This window comes from Haemorhous mexicanus, chromosome 4 (assembly GCF_027477595.1).
Source record: "Haemorhous mexicanus isolate bHaeMex1 chromosome 4, bHaeMex1.pri, whole genome shotgun sequence".
Taxonomy (NCBI): Eukaryota; Metazoa; Chordata; class Aves; order Passeriformes; family Fringillidae; genus Haemorhous; species Haemorhous mexicanus.
In genome coordinates this window covers 17,399,710-17,420,350 of record NC_082344.1, presented here as the reverse complement: position 1 = coordinate 17,420,350, position 20,641 = coordinate 17,399,710, and the positions used below count along the sequence as shown (strand labels likewise).

Genomic DNA, 20,641 nt, shown 5'->3' with positions numbered 1-20,641 from the left:
TGCTGGCCAGCTCTGCCCTTTCACAAGTCTTGGGAAATGGCTCCCAGGTTTCCCTGTAGCTGGAGCATTTATCCTGTAATGAGCATCCCTGTGAGCTGCTGCTTTGTGAGAAGAGGGCAGCGAAGCACCAGCAGCAGTGGTTCCTTCCCCAGCTTCGAGATTGTCTGGGCAGAGCAGCCAAGTTTTAAGGAGACCTTAAAGCTCTCAGAAGCTGTGCCTGGGAAGGGCTGGGAGCTCTTTCCAGAGCTCGTGTGAGCACCACCCCCTGCACCTCCCCCGCGCAGGATTTTCATCACTGCCGTTGGGCAGAGCCTTGCTACAGCTCCCCCCCGCCTCAGTGCTGGCAGTGGAAACACCCACCCAGACGTTGTACCTGCTCCTGCCCGGCTCCCGCACCAGGGGCTCTGGTGCCCTCTGGTGCAGGAAGGATTGCATTTAGATTCATCCGTGACCAAGTTTTGGTGCCATTTTTGACCTTTTTTGTGGGGCCAGGCTCATACTCAACGCAGTGCCACACAACTCTTCTCCAGGAAGACAGGGCAGGATTTAGCTCCCAGCATATCAGCCCTGTTTCCTGGGCTTGCTTACCCCACCCTCCTCCCTACATGGTGTGGCGCAGTAACCTCACTACTGAATCAAATCTGTATCCTGACAATGAGAGAGATGTGTCCCACTGCCAGGAATTCCTTAAAAACACTCATGCTTTTTATACAGAACACTGAGTCTGGAAAGCAGCTCAGCCTCACTTTTCTGAACTGAGTTACTTCACCTGTCATGAAAGGCAATTCAGTCACAGCAAACTAGCCACAAATTTGGTTTTACCTGCTAAATGGAATGCCTGGTCCCAGGCAGTGCTTCCACCTGGCAGGAACTGTGGTGGAGCCAGAGCTAAAGGCTGGGGCACTTGCAAGGAGCTGCCCTGTCACTCAACAAGTGCCCTCATTTCACTCCAAAACTGGCTGCTGGCCCAGCTGATGCCTGTTGGGATTTACAGGGCTGGGACGGCACTTTCCCAGTCAAAAGGTCCATCAGGATTGTGGGCTCCACCATTTCCCAATGCTTGCTCCTGGCACCTCCGCTCTCCACCATGCCTGGAAAATGAGCTTGAAATACTGCATATAGTCATTGACCCAGCTGCACAGACCAGCCTGGAGCTGCTGTTAGTAGGAAATCTCTCCCCAGAAAGAGTGGGAGGCAATGCCAGACCCCACAGCCCAGAGTGGGTATGGTTACCTGGCTCAGAGTGTTTTGGTGATATTCATCCATGACCTGCTCCCTGGCAGCAGAAGGACACTCAGGCTGCAGCTGTCACGTGTCTGCAGCTGCTGAGCACAGTAACTCCCCCAAAACTGTTGAAGGGAAAATGTTTTGGTTTTTTTTTCAGTGTGTGGAAAGATTTAAAATGTGGAAATGGCCGAGTGTGAAATACTTGAACCTATGCAAAATGGACATTACCATCCTATAAAACCAAGACATGGCTAAGCAAGGCCATAGAAATGGCTTCTCTAACTCCCTGCTTTTCCACTGCCCTTGTCCAGCAGGACTTAATTTTTTTGTCTGCTTTCACTGTATTGGCAGAGCTTGTTCTTCTACTCACTGTCACATTCTGCTGTTGCAGCATAGCAGGGTGGTAGAAATGCTGCAGCCTTCCTTGAAGCGTCTCCTTCAGAAGGTGCTAAGAGAAAGGCCACAAAACAGCCATTTCAAGTGCACGCACACACCACAGACAGCTCAGCAGAGGAAACACACGAAGGGTCTTTGCATGATATATTCCAGCGAGGGGTTTATTGCATCCACCACGCCAAAGGGATCAGAGACAAAAGACAGGACCATGTGGTCCGCATGACTGAAGTGTGGGGTCAGTGACCAATGACCTGAGGGCACAGGGGCGGGAAAAGGGCCGGCAAAGGGCAGCAACCTGTAAGGGGGATGAGGGATGAATAATTGGGGTGGGCAGTGTCAACTGGCCAGTGGGGGAGGCAATCTGATGCAGATTTGCAGTAATGCTGCAGAGCATAATGAGTTAAGTTTTCTCTACCAGCTTAGGTGGGGAAAATGCTCGGATATCAGAGGATTCCACATTCTGCTGAATTCACACTCTACAATTTAAAGCAAAAAAGAACAAACTAAGGCACATGATTTCATGGTGCACCATCATGGATGGGCATACTCACACTCAGAAAGCAAAAAATGCGACAAGTAATAGAAACTTACTTCTCATGATGACACAGAAAAATGTGACTCATTAGTTACCGCTCCCGAGTTAAAAACGTTTATTTAACTGCAAATGATTTGTTTTTCCAACAAATGCAAACCAGCTTTTTGGTGGTAAATAGCAGGTATTTATTTGAAATGAAAAAAAAAAAAAAACTTCAGTACCTGAACTATTGCATTTAATCATGTATTGTTGTAATTGTGTTACTCTACCTTTTTGCATTGGAGACAAATATACAATGAACATTCAGATATCACAGATTGCACACTAGATAGTAAATCGTCAGGCCTTTTACGTAACCACCAAAAAACAGATATTGGATTCTGCAATATAGTACAAAATTCCACACTCCAGTCTTAGCCAGTTATCTTCAATTTACTCCTGATGCTGTACAAATAAATGGCCATTTAACTAGGGCTTACAAGTTAATAACAGGACAAAAAAAATATACATTGCACTGACACAAAAAGTCAGCTGTGTTAATAGTCATGCAACAAGTAACCAAACTTGCTGAAATTAAAAATACTTTCTAAAAACAGTTTTAACTGCATAAGTATTTTATACCCAGTTCATTTACCGAAACAAAAGGAGTCTTTAAATGATACAAAGCGAATATAAGTTTCTACCAATTTTATACATAAGAAAGTGCAAAATAACTTATCTAAAGTGTTTTGCTATTGAACTGATGAATGTTGGCTGGAGGCAGCCAAACCCTCTCAAAAGCATGACATTACAGTTGCACACTACATACGAATGTTAGGAGTACATGGATAAGTTTACTACAAAGAACAAGGCAGGAGAAGACATATGAGGTACTTGCAGAGAATACAGTCTACTAATGTTAGTGTAAATGAGTATATTTTTGCTCAACAGATTTTTACATGGAAAACAAAGCAAATATTTGCATTAGAAGCTCAAATGAAATGGAAAAAAACCCCCCTCCCATGTGAACACCACAGTTGCCCACAGCACCAGCTGCCAGAGGGAATATGAGCAGGTGTGTTTGTCCCCCTCCGCCTCCAACAAGAAAAATGTGGTTTTTTGGGAACAGAATTAAGTCAGAGGGCTATGGTGGTTTGCTTGCAAAATGTAAACTGGGCCTAGCCTGCACACTGCAGAATTTGTAAGGAACAAGGATTTCTATAGTGCACTGCCAACGCCGCAGGCGCGGAGCAACACCCGTACAACGCGTCTGCGGCTGACAGCCCTGTCCTCAGGACCCCACAGCAGGACTCTGTCCTGGCTTCAGTGCTGGACCACATCAGTGTTGTTGTCATAGCCTTGCTTTTACTAGGGTTTAACCATGTGGCTGTACAAGCTGCAGCCCACAGAAAAGAAGGCTTCCTTAAATTTGGGAATGATTTGAAAATCTGGAGGCAGGGGGAAAAAACCTGTGGACTCAAAGGTATGTAAGAGTTGTTAAAACAGCCTTTTCTTCAAACAGAAAACTTTAAGGCCACTAGCCTGTCTTCTGAAGTATGCTGGTTTTGCATCATTTTGGGAAGGGTGAAGGCAACGTTAAAGAGAGAACAGCTGAACACAGAAATTCCAGTGCTCTGCACATGCTTACCAAGGACCTCTTCCTGTTTTTAGGGTCAAATCTGCCAGATAGCCAGTAGTCAGTGTGGCTACTTGACCATCACTCTTTGGATCCAAAATGTGGGTCAGCTAAGCTCAACAAACCTGGATTTACTCAACAGTGTGCAAGGACTCTAGAGAAGCCTTTCTGTTCATTTGGGGACCTAGTATACATACCAAAACATATCTCATTTTACAGACCAGCACATACATAATAAACAAACATGTATCAAAATACATATTTAACCTTCAGTGCATAAACATGTGATACCAGGGTAACTAGTAAGTGGTCAGAATTAACAAATTATTCACTGCTAAAAGCTCAAATCAAGAGAAGACAGGGGTGTCCCCACAGTGCCAGGGACCCTCTGGAAGGAGCTCACCCCAATAGAGAGGGCCTGGAATTTTTGATGGTACAATTCCAACAACAATGCTGGTTTTAAGGATTTGCTGTCCCAGGGCCAGAGCCTGCCCAAGTCATTTCAAGTGAAGGATAATCTCATCCTTTTGAGTGACAACATTCACTCAAGTACTGCCAGAGCCACCTGTCTTCTGTTGGTCTGGGTCATATCCTTACCTCTATTTAAAAGAATCCATTGTGAATATACCTATCTCTAGATCAGTTTGTCACCCATTTACAAAATATATACACATATGTTAAAAAGCAAAAACAAACCGACCACCTGCCTGCCTGCTGCCCTCCCTCTACCCTCTCGCACAAACTGGCAAGACCTCATGCAGAAATTAAGTCCATGGGCCTATCCCAATGCACGTGCTCCAATCCCAGTGGATATCAGTGTCTCTACTTCATCCCACATGTAGTGCAAAATAAATGATAGAGTAGTAAAAAAATTAAATTCATATTGAAACTAAAAAACCATAATGGAAATCTACTGCTGTCCTCAAGCTGATGGTGTGTGCTGAAAGACAAAAAGAGCTCCGAGGAGCATTTCTGACATGACCAAGATCACTCTGCTTTAGAGCAATGCCTGTTGTTACAAAAAGGTTTTTTCCAGAGAAGCTATGGGACAAGAGCAGTTCAATTTTATGCACAAGGAATTAATTCTGTACCTATATGCAAAAGCCAATTGCTATTGAGTAAAGAAGGTAAAAGCTGGTTCTTGCACTGCATGAATCAGCTGCTAATGAACAGTAAGTAATTAATAAAACTGCACCTCTGACATATGTATAAAAGAGGCCTTAATAAATATGAACAACACTGAGGTGGTAAATAGTTTGGTATAAAATGCAACACAAGTGTACAATTTAGTTCCTGGTTATCTTACAGCTAGAATAAAATGCTCCAAGTTCCTATTCTCAAAAATGTTTTCTTTTGAAAAAAATCTGTGTAATTCTATGAATAGCCTCACTTAAATTAAGATACTGTGGGCAGCTGAAAGAACAAACATGCACAGATTGGATTTTTAACAGAAATACACATAATGCCTTTGAGTTGAGTTTTCTGGTTTGGTTTTTTTTTTTTTCAACATTCGTATTTAAATTGATAGATGAGATAAAGATGCCACACAAAGTACAGTGGTTAATCTGAAGTCCCATGTAACAGGCAGTTAAGTTCATATTTAGATAAAAAGGCTGTTATACCTATTTACAATATACACAGTTGCTTGCGAAGAAGGCAGATTTACAACTATCTTCTAAAAAGCCTTGCCCTCCCTCCCCCCAGTTAAGATGACTACCTCTACAAAAACAAGACAAGAAGGGGTGTTTACGATAAGTGAGGATTTTTGCAACAACCAGCCCAGCATGGGCTTAGGGGCTGCCAGTTCTGTTGGATTTGTAGTTATTAACCATGTCTTCCTGGGCTTTGCTCTTCTCCTTATGCTGCTTGCCTCATCTGCCTTCTGTCAACACAAACCAATGCAATGATCCCTTTTTACTCTTAGTGCTTAGAATGCAGTATAAACATAAGTGTAAACAGGCAATATTCCAATTTCTTCTGATGCTCTCACTGGTTCCTGGAGTGACAGTGGGGCTGGGTGAAGTTTGCCAGGCCCTCATCAATTTCTGGGCCCCTCCTCTGAGCACCGCTCGTGCTGCAGGTTGTAGAAGCAGTTCTGGCACACCCTGACAGGTGATGAAATCTTTAGCCGTTTGATTTCTGACTGAAACCGGCTGCATCTGTGGAGAATAAACAATCATCACTGAACGCAGGTTCTCTCCATTTCTACCCATTTTCTATTGAGCTGTGGGAATTATCACCATGACTTTAAACACCAGAAAACTGTCCTAGCTCACCTTGACATGGAGATGCAATGCAGTATGGCAGAAGCAGAATTTAACTCAAACGATCACCACAGAGTCAACGCAATGAAACTGTGTGACGGATAGCTCAACAACAGCTGTTGTTACCAGTTTAGACTCAAACAGATAAAACTAGAAATATCATCTCTGACCCAGTGGATCAAAGATGAGACTTGCACTTCAGTTTGTGGGTAAAGAGAGCTCACACACATCCTCTATGTCATACATTTTGTCTGAGGCTACCTGCTAGTGGCCCCTAAATCAGCATCCTCACAGTCCTGCACACAGTTAAGGAAGCCCCAGTCTTTCACAAGAGTTCTGTGGTATTTCACAGCTTTACCCCACCTAAAATCCTGTATGGAAAAGAGCCCAAAGGAGGCTGTTGGTTGCTTACTTCTGGCAGAATAGCTGTCCACAGTTCCTGCAGTGGTGCCGCCTCTCGGTGAGTGAGAAGCGCACGGTGCAGCCTGAGCAGCTGTCACCACCCTCGTCCTTCACCCAGTGATCGGCCGCGGACCGGCCCGGCTGATCGCTCACTGACCAGCTGAACACCCTGCCCCGGCCGTCCCCGATCAGGATCCTGCTGTGATCCCTGCAAGGAAAAGCAAAAGCATTCCTGCAACAACTCTGGCACAGTAACACACAAGCATCGATGCCCGATTTTAAATGTCAGAGAATGTAAAATGGTAAAGCATTGGTGTGGTGACAAATGCCCCAACCGCCCTGCTCTGAGAAATGGAGCTGCAACACTCTGTTAAACTCTGCGTAACACAGTGCAGCTGAACAAGTCTCCCTCCCTTTAGTGTTTTTATCTCAGTCCTTGAAGAAGGCTACCCCAAAAAGAAGCACCACAGAACAGTTATGAACAATGGCATCTCTTCCTGCTGACAACAGCCAAAAATGTTTGAAGTCCTCATGTGCGAGCTACTCACTTGGAGATGCCGAGTGCAGTGATTTCTGCTGGGTGTGCGTTGTCTTTGCGATCAAATGCCGTGTGCATAGTTAGCTTGCTTCTGAACACCAGCTGACGCTCCCATCTGTATCCTACAAAGCAGTGGGAAGTGGGAGGAGATAAAGTAAATTTGCTCATTCTCATTTTCATTCCCTCCTCCCTCAACACACTTGTAACTGCAACTTTGTAGTAAGAACCAAATCTCCCTCAGAGATTCAAGTTTTTCCTCTTTTTCTTAAACATTTCACTTAGGAATAAAACTGAGAGCTATGCATGGTTTCTTTTACCTGGTTTGAGCTTGCTGTAGTGCCGTGCTTCAGCATAGCTGGGGTGGGGGTGGTTAACCTGAGCATGGGGATGCATTTTAACTTGTCCCTCTGAATAATTCACAAAGATAAATCCATCTTTCTCATCCAAGCTGAGCTGGTCTGACCAACGCCTGGAGTCATCGGAGCTGCTGTCTGCTGACCATGCTGCTGCTGCTCTGGCTGACGATGACCGAGGCCTGTGGCTGGTGCTGCTTGGTTGGCTCTGGCTTTCCTGCACCTTTGTGTCCTGGTCTATGCATGCATCGTCTGCCTCGGAGTCACTGCTGTCCTCTTCATGGGCTTCCTGCCCTGGATTGGCACAACAGGGAACAAGCCACAGTTAGTGAACCTGGTTATGGCCTGAGCTTTTTCCTTACTTTGCTGCCGCACTGCCTGAAACCCAATGGGCACCAACTGCTGAGAGAGGAACACTGCATGCAGGCATCTCAGAGCCTTTTCAGAGATTCAGCTCCTGCCAGGAATCACACCATTCATATTTTTTGCACTTTCTTTTGCACTTTTTTCTGTTTTGCCAGAGAACGACATGCCTTAGCTGAAGCTATTTCCTACAACAGTCCCTCTGAGGAAGGCTATAATAGACAAGAGGAGCAAAAACTTCAGAAACACTCAAGTTGGCAAAACCTTTCAGCAAAACTTACAGAAGTAAGCACAGTCAGCTATGATGAAACTCTGACTGAAAAATATGATGCAGACTTGTTAATAACAGGACTTGTTAACACAAAAGAGCAATTAACAAAGACATTTATACTCCAAGCTACACTGAAAATAACCAAAAGCTGTATTTATATAAAAATTACTTATGAGTATAATGAGATTCAGATCCAAATCCAGATCATATCTTCAGTATGAAGAGTGCAGGAGGAAGACAAGATGGCTAAAAGAAACAGTCATAAGGCACACACCAAAATCTTCCAAGAGCAGAAAGGGATATCATTGCTTGTCTTGTTTAAGCTGTTCCATCAGTAGATTCAACTTAGCTGTTATGCTATAATTCCATTTCATACTAAAAAATATCTAGCTTTTGGACAATCCATTGAGCATGCCAACAGCCAAAACAAACAGAGAAAAGTTCCACCTTCACAGAACAAAAAGCTACGATGGGCAACATTTTTTCTTACTTGTAGCAATATGGAGCTACCTTAAGTGAGGTGGTGAACTTAGACACTCTGTTCCTTGTGCCCACTGGATGCCTACTGCCTTCTGAGATAAAATCTCCATCATTCCATTCTACACTGTATAACCACAAGACTTGACCTACCTATAGCAAAGATCAGATACAATAGGGAAATACCAAACACTTGTCAGGAGACATACCTATTTGAGCATCCTGACAGTCCTCTTGCATTTCCAGGATCTCTACAGGCTCTGGAGCTGGTGTTTCTGGCACTTGCAAAAATTCCATCCGCCAGAACTGGAGGGACAGGGGATAAGCAGAGTGGCACTTAGTGAACTCTTGGCTTTTTCCTGAGCTACTTGAAGAGTTAAAATGGCTTGGTAGAACTGTGTATTTGCACTGGTAGCATGCAAGGCAGGTCACATCTCCATACTAAACTCTGTTTTTGAGGACTAGAAACTGTAAGAGGACATCTGTGTTCATGCCTGAATCAACTCCACACAGCTGTCCCACCAGCAGACTCAGGCTAAGGCTGCACCCCAAAGTACTGCTAGTTGGGTTAGACATGTAGCAATCAGAGATGACACTAAGTTTCTCTTTTCTTTCTAGCCAAGCAAAATGAATTGTCTCAAGGTGTGTGAAATTAAAATCGTGAACCAAAGCGACAGTCTCCAGGTATGAAAGCTGGTGACCAAAACAGAGCAGGAAGGAAAATGTATGCTCTGCTGACTATTGCTGGTTACCACATCCCAATGGGGGCATCAAAAAAGGAGAAATAATTGTTCAGGTGAAATTCCCAAGTAAAGCAGGACTGTGTTTAGTCCTGGTCAGGACACTGTGTTGCCTTTTCTAAATACTACCACCACCAAGGCATAAGCTTTATTTTCCAGGCAGTGATTCCTGGTACTTACCCGGACAACTCCATCTGAATGCCCTGTTACAATGACATTCTGGGTGTCCCACTCATTCATCTCTGACACAAAACAACACATAATTTGCTGGCTTCGGCCAGTGAAGGTGTTCACACTTGCAGTAGGGCTGCCATTAATGCTCCACACATGGATGTAAGTGCCAGCACATGATACAATGTCTCCCTGCAAAGACAAATAACACCTCCAGATTTCAATACAAAGTTGCAGGTATTCTTCAGCAAAAATATAAGTCAAGTTCATTATTAAGTCAAGTTGCAAGGCTGGCACTTTTAGGAAGTTCTATTCAAGGGGCGTCTGGTCAGCTGAAGAAACCTTTAGGATTATACGATTTTTTTTTAAACTCTACCTAGAAAACCACACTTAGTAGCAATCAATCTGTTCTATTTACAGCATAGAATGAGCTGACCAATTCTTTCACTTTTCCTAGCATAACAATCCAACAGCCTATTTTTAGTACTTTCAGTTTCCAAAGACTGCTCATGTTGACACTGCTCTTTTTCACAAATATATATCACTTTAAATTTCATTTGCTTCTTTATTGGGAACAGTCCAAACTAGTTCAGAGTGAAACAGGAGCTGCAGTCTAAAGCACTGGCAGCACTACAGCCAGACCACCAACAGCTAATAAACCGTACTTGCTACCCCCTGCTTGCATTACAGCTCTCTCTTGTCTTGATTTCTAACACTGCATCTGCTCCAGCTGCAACAGGGTACATCCAGCCCTGATGTCCAAGCATGGAGCTGGATAAACAGCGACTTGTAACTCACAGGACCACCAGGGACAGAAGCTTTTAGGATACGTCTGCTTCCACTACAATTGGCACTGCATTGTCACCCAAGGTATCCCCTGTTTCCTTTAAATTCAGCTTAAGACAAGAGAAGCCAACCAAGGTCATGTATCAAAAGCTCTTCTTAGCTCCTGTGGCAGATCTGGCAGCTCATCTGGAATGTTACACTAACTAAACTGCTTGCAGCACTGTAAATAAATAACCTCCTCTGAGCTCAAGCCACATGGAATGCACCCACGTATGGCTCCAGACAAATGACACAAATTATTCCTAAACCAGCTGTTAATCAGTTCTCAGATGAGTTATACAAGTTATACCAAATTAACAGGAGAGCCTAGTGGCTTTTTTTTCCTTTGGTTTAATGATTTCCAACTCTTGCTACTGTTCCCACTGCAGCCTGGTGGATGGAGTCTGGCTCTCACCGTTAATTCATTTATACAGAGTGCTGAAATTGGAGCCCTGTGTCCTCGGAGCTGTGTCAGGAAGGAGAGCTTATTCAGATCCCAGATGATGCAAGTGCGATCCCGGGATCCACTCACAATGATGTGATACGCCAGCGACGCCGTTAAGCACGTAACAGTGTCAGTGTGACCCAGCAGTGCCTGCAAAACACAAGTCAGGAGCAAAAGTATAAATCAGGAGAGAGAACAAAAATTCCATATCAAAGCCTCTCACCTGAAAGATTCAGATAACGTAACCAGAATATCCCATCAGAAGATGCAGCCACCTTATAGGTCTTCAGTTGATAACTATTTCTATAACTGAAAATGGCTAAATATTTCTTCCACTTAAAAAGAGCTCTGAGAAAACAAAATTTCAAGGATCTAATGTTACAGATCCTTCCACTGAAAAAAACCCCACTCTGCATCAGTAGCCTGTTTATAGGGTCAGAAAGTGTTCCAGGCTGCACCTGAAATTCCATTCTGACTTCTACAGTACCTGCTGATGACTAAGAGAAGACAAAAGAGACAAGAAACAGTTGCAGCCAAAAAAGCAAAGTCAATTGGAAGGTGGAGAAAAGTATGAGCATCTACCCATATTAGGCCCTACTTTTACATTTTAGGTTTAATCTAACTATTGGAAAAAGAGTCTGAAATACAGTCAGATTACTGCATCTTACTCGGTTAAAATAAAACTCGCTGAATACAGTAAATGTATTCAAATATGCTGCCCCAAAATTTAAGATACAGTGTTTTATCATGTACAGTTTTAAAGTAAAACACTTCAGAAAAGCAGCTTTGGACAGTTAATTACTGCACAAGGGAAGTTACTAAAAAATTCTCTAAATGTCTTTTCATAAATTTGAGGGAAAGACTTCCTCTAAAAAGAAGTCCTTTTATTAAGATGCTAATGGAACAGTAACACAACCTAAAACAATGATACACAGCTGCTAGACTATCTTGACTTAGTTGTGGTTGGGCTTTTTTGGTTTCATTTGTTGGGTTTGTTTTTTCTTTAGTAAACACAAAACTTACTCTGCACTTATCTGCAGCTGACTTTAAAGCATAGGTGCTTTTTTTAGATTAAAAAGTGCTATAATTAAAGTAATTAATTTTTTTTTAAAAAGAGGAAAATTAACCTTTAAAGGAGCCTCCTTTTATGTCCTTCCTGACAGAGTTTTTAGATGGGGGTATTACACATAACACTACAAATCAGATCATTTCACAAAACTCACCTGTATAATTTTGTTAACATCACTATCAAATTCCCTTTGTCTCCAGAAGACTCCTGGTGATCCACTATTCTTAAAAACTAAGCAATTTTAAAGATGCATTTTGCCCACTTTCAATGCAGATCACTATCTCAACTACTCCACTCTTGGAGAACTGCTGGACTCATGCTTTCAAAGGTGAGCAATACCCATTACACAATTACTTTGATCTCATAACATTATTTTACAGCTTTATTCCATTTTACCTGTTTCAGTGTGAGGGCTTTAGCTTTTTCTTTGGAGACACCCATTTCCCACACACACACTGCTGTGCTTGTTCCTCCAGTGATAACTAGTTTGGGGTTGGGGCAAATGGCACACAGGATCTGACCCCATTCTGACAAGCATTCATAAACAATCACGGCCTAAAAATACAGAAAACAAAGAATTACTTACAGAACTAGTACTTTGTAGGATTAAAAAATAAAAACCTGGCTGCCACCTTGCACTCCTTAGGTCACTAGGACCTGGTAAAAAACTGTTATGAGTTAATGTTATTCTGCCAGTGTCCTGGTAAAGACCCTCAAGAGGGAACAAAAAAACCTGATGCAGCAGAAAATTATTTCACATAATATTCACATGTGAAATAAATGTCTATTATGTTTTTTTCACTATTGAGTACTGATTGCTGGAACAAATTTCAGATTACAAACCTTGTCTGACTCATAGGTACCCAGTCTGCAGCTGAGGTCTGCATAGCCCCAGGCAAATGTTTTATTCCAAGTGGGTGGGATGAGAACTTTGTTCTGCTCTACTGCCAGTATGCCTTTATCAGTACACACGATCTGCCCCACAGGCTCCTTGAGCTCTGAAAGAGAAGGTGGGGTTATATTTTATTGCTGGGAGAGACAAATACTATCAGATTCCTTTAAGTACCTGCTGCTCTTCCAAAGTAAGATCTCTGGAGTAGCAATTTATACATTCTTTGCATCAGCTGCAGTGATGGCAACTTTTGCTCCATTCATAACAAATGCAGAGCCAAATATAGATTAGTGCTTTCTCATTTCCTGACTTAGAGTCTCCTCTCTAAGCCCTGCTATGCCCCATTTAATAGAATGTCCTTCTCTCCTTACAGCAGGGAGCCACAGATTGCTTTACTCACCTAGGAAAGAAATCCCTGTATAGCATTTACCTGCCTTGCAGACAATTAAGTTTTGTTCAGTCCAATGTCAGATTTGAAGTCAAAAACTTTCTTTTGTCTCAATGCAGCTACCAACACCATACTTTCCTGTCAACATTCCTTAGTATTTCTTGGCACTGTGATAAATACTCCTTTTGCTGTGAAAATCACAAAAACAGAGGCTATCACAGGCCCAGAAACAACGAACTCTGAATGTTGTTCATTAAATTCAAACTTATAAAGAGGTGCTTGAGCTCCATTTTATCCCTCTATTTAAAAAATGTCATAATAAACTGGTGCAGCTATGGTGTTTCCCAAGATCCTTTAAAGTAGCTAAGAACATAATTGTACAGCATTAGGATATTTTGAATTTGCCTCTCTCACAAAACTGTGGGCAGCAAGAATATTAGAAGTAAGAAAAAGGTGGAAAAGTATGATCTTGATGAAACTCTAAATGCTTGAGCAAAGAAACAGCAATAATTACTGTGAGTTTAACGTTTACCTTTCACCGGGGCAAGAGATGGCCGCAGATTGTCCAAATGATGGAAAAAGATCTTATCACCTGTGGAACCAGGGGCCACAGAGGTTCCCACAGTCTCTCCATTCAGACGGCTTCTAACACGTTTTGGTGGATGGGGTTTTTTGAAGAGCTGAAATTCATCAAGAAATTAATGATCATCAAAAATTACAGGTTTACAAGGGCACTAGCTTAAAAAGATCATAAATACATCCAATATATCTTCTAAAAATTCTGCAGGTAAGCAAATGCTTTACTGCTCTCAGTATTCACTAATAACTCATGGTGAACATTTCAAAAACCTTCAACAAACAATACGAAAAAAAACTAGGAGCAAAGTTGCTCTGCCCCCTCAGGCCGTGGCATCTTGGGACCCTCATGGGGTCTGTGAGAGCCCTCTTCCAAACACACCACCAGCTCTGCAATGTTTTGCATCATAACTTTTTAAATTATAAATTCAAACTGCCAGGCACATTACTAGTGGAAGAGATGGGACAACGAAGATGGATGTTACATTGAGCAGGAAAGGAGTGAAAAAATGCACAGCAGCCATGTCACTGAGAACCTGCCCTGGATCCCCCATAGAAAATAACTGAGGGAAACAGCAAAACTCTACCGTTACCTAAAAACGTGCTCCAAGAGCACTCACCATCAACAAAGCCTTACGGAAGTTTTGAGTTTCCCAAGTTTACTGCAGTCTATTTCCTCCAGCAAAGCATCATGCAATTCCTGGTAGATTTCACCACAGCTTTGTACCTAACAGGCATCTGAGGATGCAGGCAGAGCTCTGGACTCAGCTGCAGTGCTCTTCTATTGCCCTGCCCTCTGCCCCAGTCGTGTCTGTCCATCTGGCTTTAGCTGGGCCACATCTGATTATCATGACAGCACAGGGATTGGTTATTACGTAAGAGGAGAAAACTCTACAGCCACTACATAATTAGATTACTGAGAGAGAGCAAGGAAGGGAAAGGACAAAAAGCCACAGAAGACAGATAAGCAGTTCTTAGCCTTCCTTCCAAGCAATGAGAGACAGACAGCTCTAAGTGGGTTGTCACAGGAAACATCTTGTGGCTGTCCTGAAACATTAGGTGCTGAGAGTTGAGTTTGGAGTTTCCAACACATGGCTTGAGTTCCAGCCAATTGCTGAAGGTATCTGGCTTCCACCAGATCTAGGATTGGAAATATTTACCAAAGACATTTAAGATTTTCACTGGATAGCAGAATGACTCCAAAGAAATACCCAATAAAAAACCCAAATCAAAACCACCAACAAAGAGACCCCCCCAAACCTGAACCCCCATATTTAATATTACATTGAATTATTTAATGTAGTCTCTTGAAGAGAACCCAAACTTTAAAGCCGCACCAAAATCTGGTCTTTACAGCTTCTTAACTACAGCTGTCCTACAAGAGGGAATCACCCATGAGACTAGTACAAAAAAAGGAAGCAGAAGTTACTATGGAAATTGTTTTATTACAGGGTAACTTCAAAGACCTTAGCACTGGACATTACTTTGAAATCGCACTTTCATTCCTCCCCTTTGACTTTGCAGCAGGAACATACTTCTGGGTTTTTTTATGCTGATTTTTAGAGTTCAGCTATAATTCATTATGCCTTTATTTTAAGGATGTAAAGGGGGAAAAAGACATTTCTAACCTCACAAGTACAGCCCAAAGTCAATCTTTGTGTAACTTATGATGGAAACAAAGGATTTTGTATCATGGAAGAATATTTATGAATAAATACTCCCAAGAAGTTTCACTCCTAAAATGCCTTCCTGTTTTACATTGACACATTTCAGTTTGAGTGTTAGCTAGAAAATAAGAATTCTACAAAAGGTATACCTGCTTTGGTATCTGTCCAAAGTTATTAATGAATCCTATGGTAGCTGTCTCTTTTAAAGGATCATTGATGTTATATATGTCCACTTGTCCCTCATAGAAGAGATGGTGAAAGACATTTACAGCTTCTACTGCAGCAGGACCTTGCTGTTTATAGCCAAAGATCAAGTCAATCCACTCATGAAGGTGAGCACTCACAAAGTCACATTCCAGAGCCTGAAATTCAGAAGGCATGCATTAAAATGAGACAAATTGCTCATTGGTTGAGTTTACTACACTTGCAACAAGGAGAAATGCAGAACATGATTTGACATATTTTTGTCACATTTTGACAAAGCCTTTCATTGAAGCAAGTCTTGCCTCAAAGTACTCTGTATCCAAAAAGGAAGGAGAGGAACTGGTCCTAGAGACCTGGTCAACAATCAGACACAAACCCTGAACTCACAGACTGGCTGGTGACTGACTGCACAAATTGAGCTTAGATTAATGCGCAGCGGAGAGTCCCAACAGACAATCTACTGTCATCATTAAAATTCAAATTACCTCTCGATGGACTCTGATAAACTCACGAGGATCTCCTTTTGCCCATGGAGGGAGTATTACATCACCAAGTTTAGTGCCATTCTGTTTACAACCTAATAAAAAGAAAAAGAAGGAAAAAAATTGGACAGAAGCACTGAAACTGAACAGGAACAGCAAAGGTGAAAAAAAAGTGAAAAAAAAAGAAGAATCATCAAAGTCTAATATCATTTTTGTATAAAGGAAGCCATTTCAGTCTTTTCTTTAAAATACTATTGTGGTTTTAAATGCCAGGCAATAAAACATGAAAAATTCTGCCTCAGTTGTTCATGTAAGATTGCTTTCAGGAGAAAGAATCCAAATACTCCTCACTAAGGCTTCTGAAGAGAAAAACAGCATTTTATCATAGAATGAAATTGCTGTTTTACTCCTGAGAATAGCCTGTGCTCCTGTGATGTGCAGCCAAACACTCATTTCTTAACAGTGCAGAACTAACTGGTATCCCCCACAAGCTCCATGCCCAAGGATACTGGCAATTCCCCTGATATAACTATGGCCTGGGCACAATACATTCACTCTATCCTGGACAGCCCCCTTCTCACTCTGGACATCAAATAGTGTCATGTTGTGATCAACAAAAATATATTTGGTAAAACTCCTCAGTTATATTCTTGTTCTGTCACTTGTTGTCAAGAGACAATTCCACACTTCCTATTAACTCAGAGGAACACCTACAAATTTCCAACTTTACAGGGGAAATATAAAAAAATAAGCGCTTGCATCACCAAACTTCACATCTTCCTTTCTTTTCACTTGGGAGGATGGGAAGCAGGATTGCTACAAATTACCACAACCAAAAGTACCTCATTGTTTGACAATTGCTCCTTAAAGAGCCTTTTCTATTGTTGGTCTAAATGCTCAATGAAGAATTTCCAATGGTTACAGTCCAAAATCATCAGATGCAAAGATAAGTGGACAAGAGCTCAACATTTCTTCAGTAATACCCATATTCTTTAGTGTAATATAGATGGAAGAGGTTTTGCAGAGTGTTCTTTGGGTTTTGCTTTTCTTTTTTTGTAAGGTTGTGCTTCCATCTGCTACAACAGATTTTGAATAAAGGCTTGCAGGCCATTAAAACTTATGATTTGATTAATCTTTATTATTGGTAATAGATTCATAGCACAGAGCTCAGAATATAAGAGCTTAACACCAGTGTTAAGAGTGACATATAATAAGTAACATGCATCTCCAACAAACAGGCCTCCTACATGACTCCTGCTGAACAACCACTGTCACAACTGCTGTGAAAATTCCAAAAACCTTTAGAAATATTTTCAAATGAAGTTCTAAAAGTGAAGATTTGTCCCACAGATTTTGAGAAGCTTCAAAAAATAAACAGCAAAGACGGTGAACACCATAATGGATTAGGTTACATGAAGAAAAATGCAAAGTAGAGAAACTCTCAAGTAAAATATTATTACCTGTGCATTTTGAACGGGTAAAAAACCCAAAACTGACAAAAACACACTGTTCCAAACAAAAGTCTTTTTGGGGATTAGTTCTGCAATTCTCAGAAGACGCTTTGTATTATACTGCTTACAATGAACACTCATAGCTTGAGAAAATGCCTGAAGTCTGTCTGTCTCTGTTCTCCCACCCACAGCACTGCTATCAAGCTCTTTTTGCCTACCTAGGTCAAAATTGTTGGAATTGAGCAGGAACTCAGGGAGGTAGAAGAACTCTGGGATGAGCTCCTTCACGTCTGCCATGTTGTGCTTGGAGGCGGAGTACCAGGCCTCGCGCACGCTGTGGAACATGCGGTCAGCCAGGTCGAAGTGACCGCCCTGCCGGGCAGAGAGAGCAGCATGTCAATATCACAGCATCCCTCAGGCATGGCAGGCTTTGCCAGGAAGGCAAATCAGAACATCCTCTGCCAAATGAAGACACTAGAACATAGCACATTTCTTTCTTTGATGCAACCAATCTGATCAGCTGCATTACTTTCAGGTACATGATAACAGAAAATATAGATACAGATATACAGAACTTGAGGAAAAGAGTTATCTGTCTGATTTAAAATCTAGTTGCTTTCGGAGAAACAGCAAAACATTTTTTACAATAGAACTTGTTTTGGTTTTTGTCTGCTGCTACTTTGTTTTGTGTACATTTAGAAAAATGTTCAAACTACAAGGGAAAAAAAAAAAGTGAATTCCATCACATCTTTTAAAAAGACACATCAAAAATCTGCCAGGCAATACAGGCAATAAGAACTCTGCTAAAATGTGTTTCTTCTATGATATTTGATGAAAACAAAGCTGACTGATCTTATTTCCCAGTGATGTCTGAAATACACAGCAGGCAAGAAACCTGAAGTGAGTTTTTACCTGTAACCGTAAGAAAATCTGGGTAAAAGGCTCCATCCGGACAAGATAGGAAGCCACGATCATGGCTGAGGAATAGTGAGTCCCATAGTGATAAGCTGGGGTTTCCCCTGCAGATTGAAAATCATAAACATAGGAGAAATAATGTAGTTAGGTGACAGAATCAGTACTAATGGGAAAAAAATAACTCTGCATTTTAATTACTCTGCAGCCTTGGACACATTCAGAACTGAAATTTGTAATTTTCATTCTCAGATGTCTGAAAGCTTTGTTTTGTCACTTGAGTTTGAGTTGCAGTGCAGTAGCACTAATTCAATAGGGTTCTGCAAAGCACTACTGAATAGTTACTCATTTTTTATTTTAACTAATTGAAATGTTGCAGTGCAACTATGGTGATTTCTGCCGAAGAAACATTTTAAAAAAGATATTTTTAAAACTTTTCGTCTTATTTTTTTACTATGGATTTAAGGTCTTGGGCCGAAATACGTATCAGAACTGTTGCCTACAGATTTTGTACAGCTTTTACTTTCTTAATTTCATGGCAAAATGTCTGTACAAGCACACTTAGAAAATACTGATTTGTTACTAAAAATGAATGCCTTTGCCACCTACTGCTGTTTGACACAAAACAGCACTGCAGAAGTTAAACAGGACAGGCCTCTATCTTCAATGAAATCACACAAAAAAATTTTTCTTGCCAAACACAGTTTTATTTTCAATATAAAAGGAAGCTCTAAAATCATGACTAGGTAACTTAATTGCATCTCATTCTGAGGCTTTTTTAGCTAAGAAGCTGCTGTTTCCTTAGCCAAAAAAGTCACACTTTAAGATTAGAAATGAAAAAGCTAGAATATTGCTAACACAGAAGCATTTGCATTCTTTGTATAATTAATTTTCATGCAGCAGCAATCAAACTGTATTAGCGGACGCAGCTGGTTGTGTGCTTCATGTGCCTGCCCATTCCAGTCTTAATATAATATTAAACTCATCTAAACGTGCAACTGTTCTTTGTTTTTACATATAAACAGAGGTGTCATTTAGATTTAAAACAAACAACACAGAAAGAAAGCCAATGTCTATTTGTTCTAATTTGAACTTTGTTGGACAGTCACAAAAAAAGCCATGGTAGAGTTCTGCACATCCATATCCAAATCTCTTTACCCACATTATAAAAAAAATCCGTGAGTCCCTTCTATGACGACAGGTGCATGCTCCTCTGCTCTTTCTGCAGGATGGATTGTTACTTACCATTGGGATCTTCCCAATCCTTGTATCGCTTCTTGTACTGGGCTAACCTGTCCTCTGTTTGAGCTCCCATGGGCTTGGCCAGGTTTCTGAATGTTTTGGGATTTGTAAGATCCAATTCCTTTAAAAATAAATCAGACAACAATTTTATAAAACAAAACCACATCCTTTGAAAACTGCTGATTGCCACAGTTAACACCACCTACCTCTTAAAGCTGTAATCCCTGCTTTCTACACACATAGCAAGTGCAATGTTGGATATGCTAAAAACAGTCCTTCAGTCTGATCCAAGACAGCCAGAGTGTTCTATCTGCAATCACATCTGGGCTCTGCACAACTTTTTCCCTGATCTTCTTATCCTGTCCCCAGTTCACCCTAATTTTTTCACAAATACTCAACAAGTCACCTAACAATATTTTATGGAATGGTCTGGTTGGTGGCAATGGTTGTCCACAAAAGCATTAATAGGATGTTTCAGCTTTTTCAAAAGCATATTCTTTCACCGTGGAGCCAGATTTCATAGCAGACCTTACCACAGTCTTCTGGACAACGATACTTTCTCTATGGGCTTAGAATACGTCAGGATACACAGTTTAAAGCTAATGCAGACATTTACAGGAACTCCTGCAAGGCAGAGGGGCAAATGTCTCTCTCTGGATGCCAGCCCTCACCTGTGCACAGGCCATCAACATCTGTAAAACCAGCCCAGCCAAGATTCTCTAATACCCTCCCTGTTGAGACGTGGGAAAAACAAAATAGAAACATTCAACTTATACAAGATTACTATCTAGGCTGACAATCATTTACCTCAGAGTCATAGTCTGCGAGGATCCAAGGGAAGACAGGGTACTGCATGAGGTCATTATAGGATCTGCCAGCCAGAGTGTTCAAGTGCATCAGGTACTGGAAGTTACTGATTTCTCCTCTCTTAAGGCAGACAGATAACAGCACAGTAAAGTTTTCACTTTACAGCAATCAAATCTCAACCTGCCAGACTGTCAATGTGCAGCCCTCCCCAAACATAAAAAACTTACTTCAATATTGCAATGCTCACTCTACTTTTACTACAGCCCTCCCCCTGCAATTCAACAGTAGAACCATTTCCTATTTGATGATGATACCATGAAATACTAAAA

At 41.5% G+C, this 20,641-nt stretch overlaps 1 protein-coding gene across 12 annotated transcripts in view; it reads right to left on the bottom strand.

Annotated features, from left to right (window-relative positions):
• Positions 1 to 2,249: 2,249 nt before the first annotated feature.
• The window catches only part of WDFY3 (WD repeat and FYVE domain containing 3), a 159,688-nt gene continuing 141,296 nt past the window's right edge, over positions 2,250 to 20,641 (bottom strand). For 11 of the 12 annotated variants that reach the window (XM_059843938.1, XM_059843939.1, XM_059843936.1 and 8 more), the window contains 16 exons: positions 20,313 to 20,432; positions 19,509 to 19,626; positions 18,264 to 18,370; positions 17,570 to 17,723; positions 15,904 to 15,995; positions 15,364 to 15,576; positions 13,504 to 13,651; positions 12,535 to 12,689; positions 12,088 to 12,246; positions 10,593 to 10,772; positions 9,362 to 9,544; positions 8,651 to 8,747; positions 7,295 to 7,624; positions 6,988 to 7,099; positions 6,450 to 6,647; positions 2,250 to 5,932 (listed from right to left, as the gene is read on the bottom strand). In XM_059843938.1, the coding sequence (XP_059699921.1) occupies positions 5,812 to 5,932; positions 6,450 to 6,647; positions 6,988 to 7,099; positions 7,295 to 7,624; positions 8,651 to 8,747; positions 9,362 to 9,544; positions 10,593 to 10,772; positions 12,088 to 12,246; positions 12,535 to 12,689; positions 13,504 to 13,651; positions 15,364 to 15,576; positions 15,904 to 15,995; positions 17,570 to 17,723; positions 18,264 to 18,370; positions 19,509 to 19,626; positions 20,313 to 20,432 (2,487 nt within the window). In that variant the 3' untranslated portion in view covers positions 2,250 to 5,811. Of the gene's footprint in view, positions 5,933 to 6,449; positions 6,648 to 6,987; positions 7,100 to 7,294; positions 7,625 to 8,650; positions 8,748 to 9,361; positions 9,545 to 10,592; positions 10,773 to 12,087; positions 12,247 to 12,534; positions 12,690 to 13,013; positions 13,160 to 13,503; positions 13,652 to 15,363; positions 15,577 to 15,903; positions 15,996 to 17,569; positions 17,724 to 18,263; positions 18,371 to 19,508; positions 19,627 to 20,312; positions 20,433 to 20,641 lie in introns of those variants that run through there. The other variant, XR_009486147.1, reaches the window with a different exon arrangement.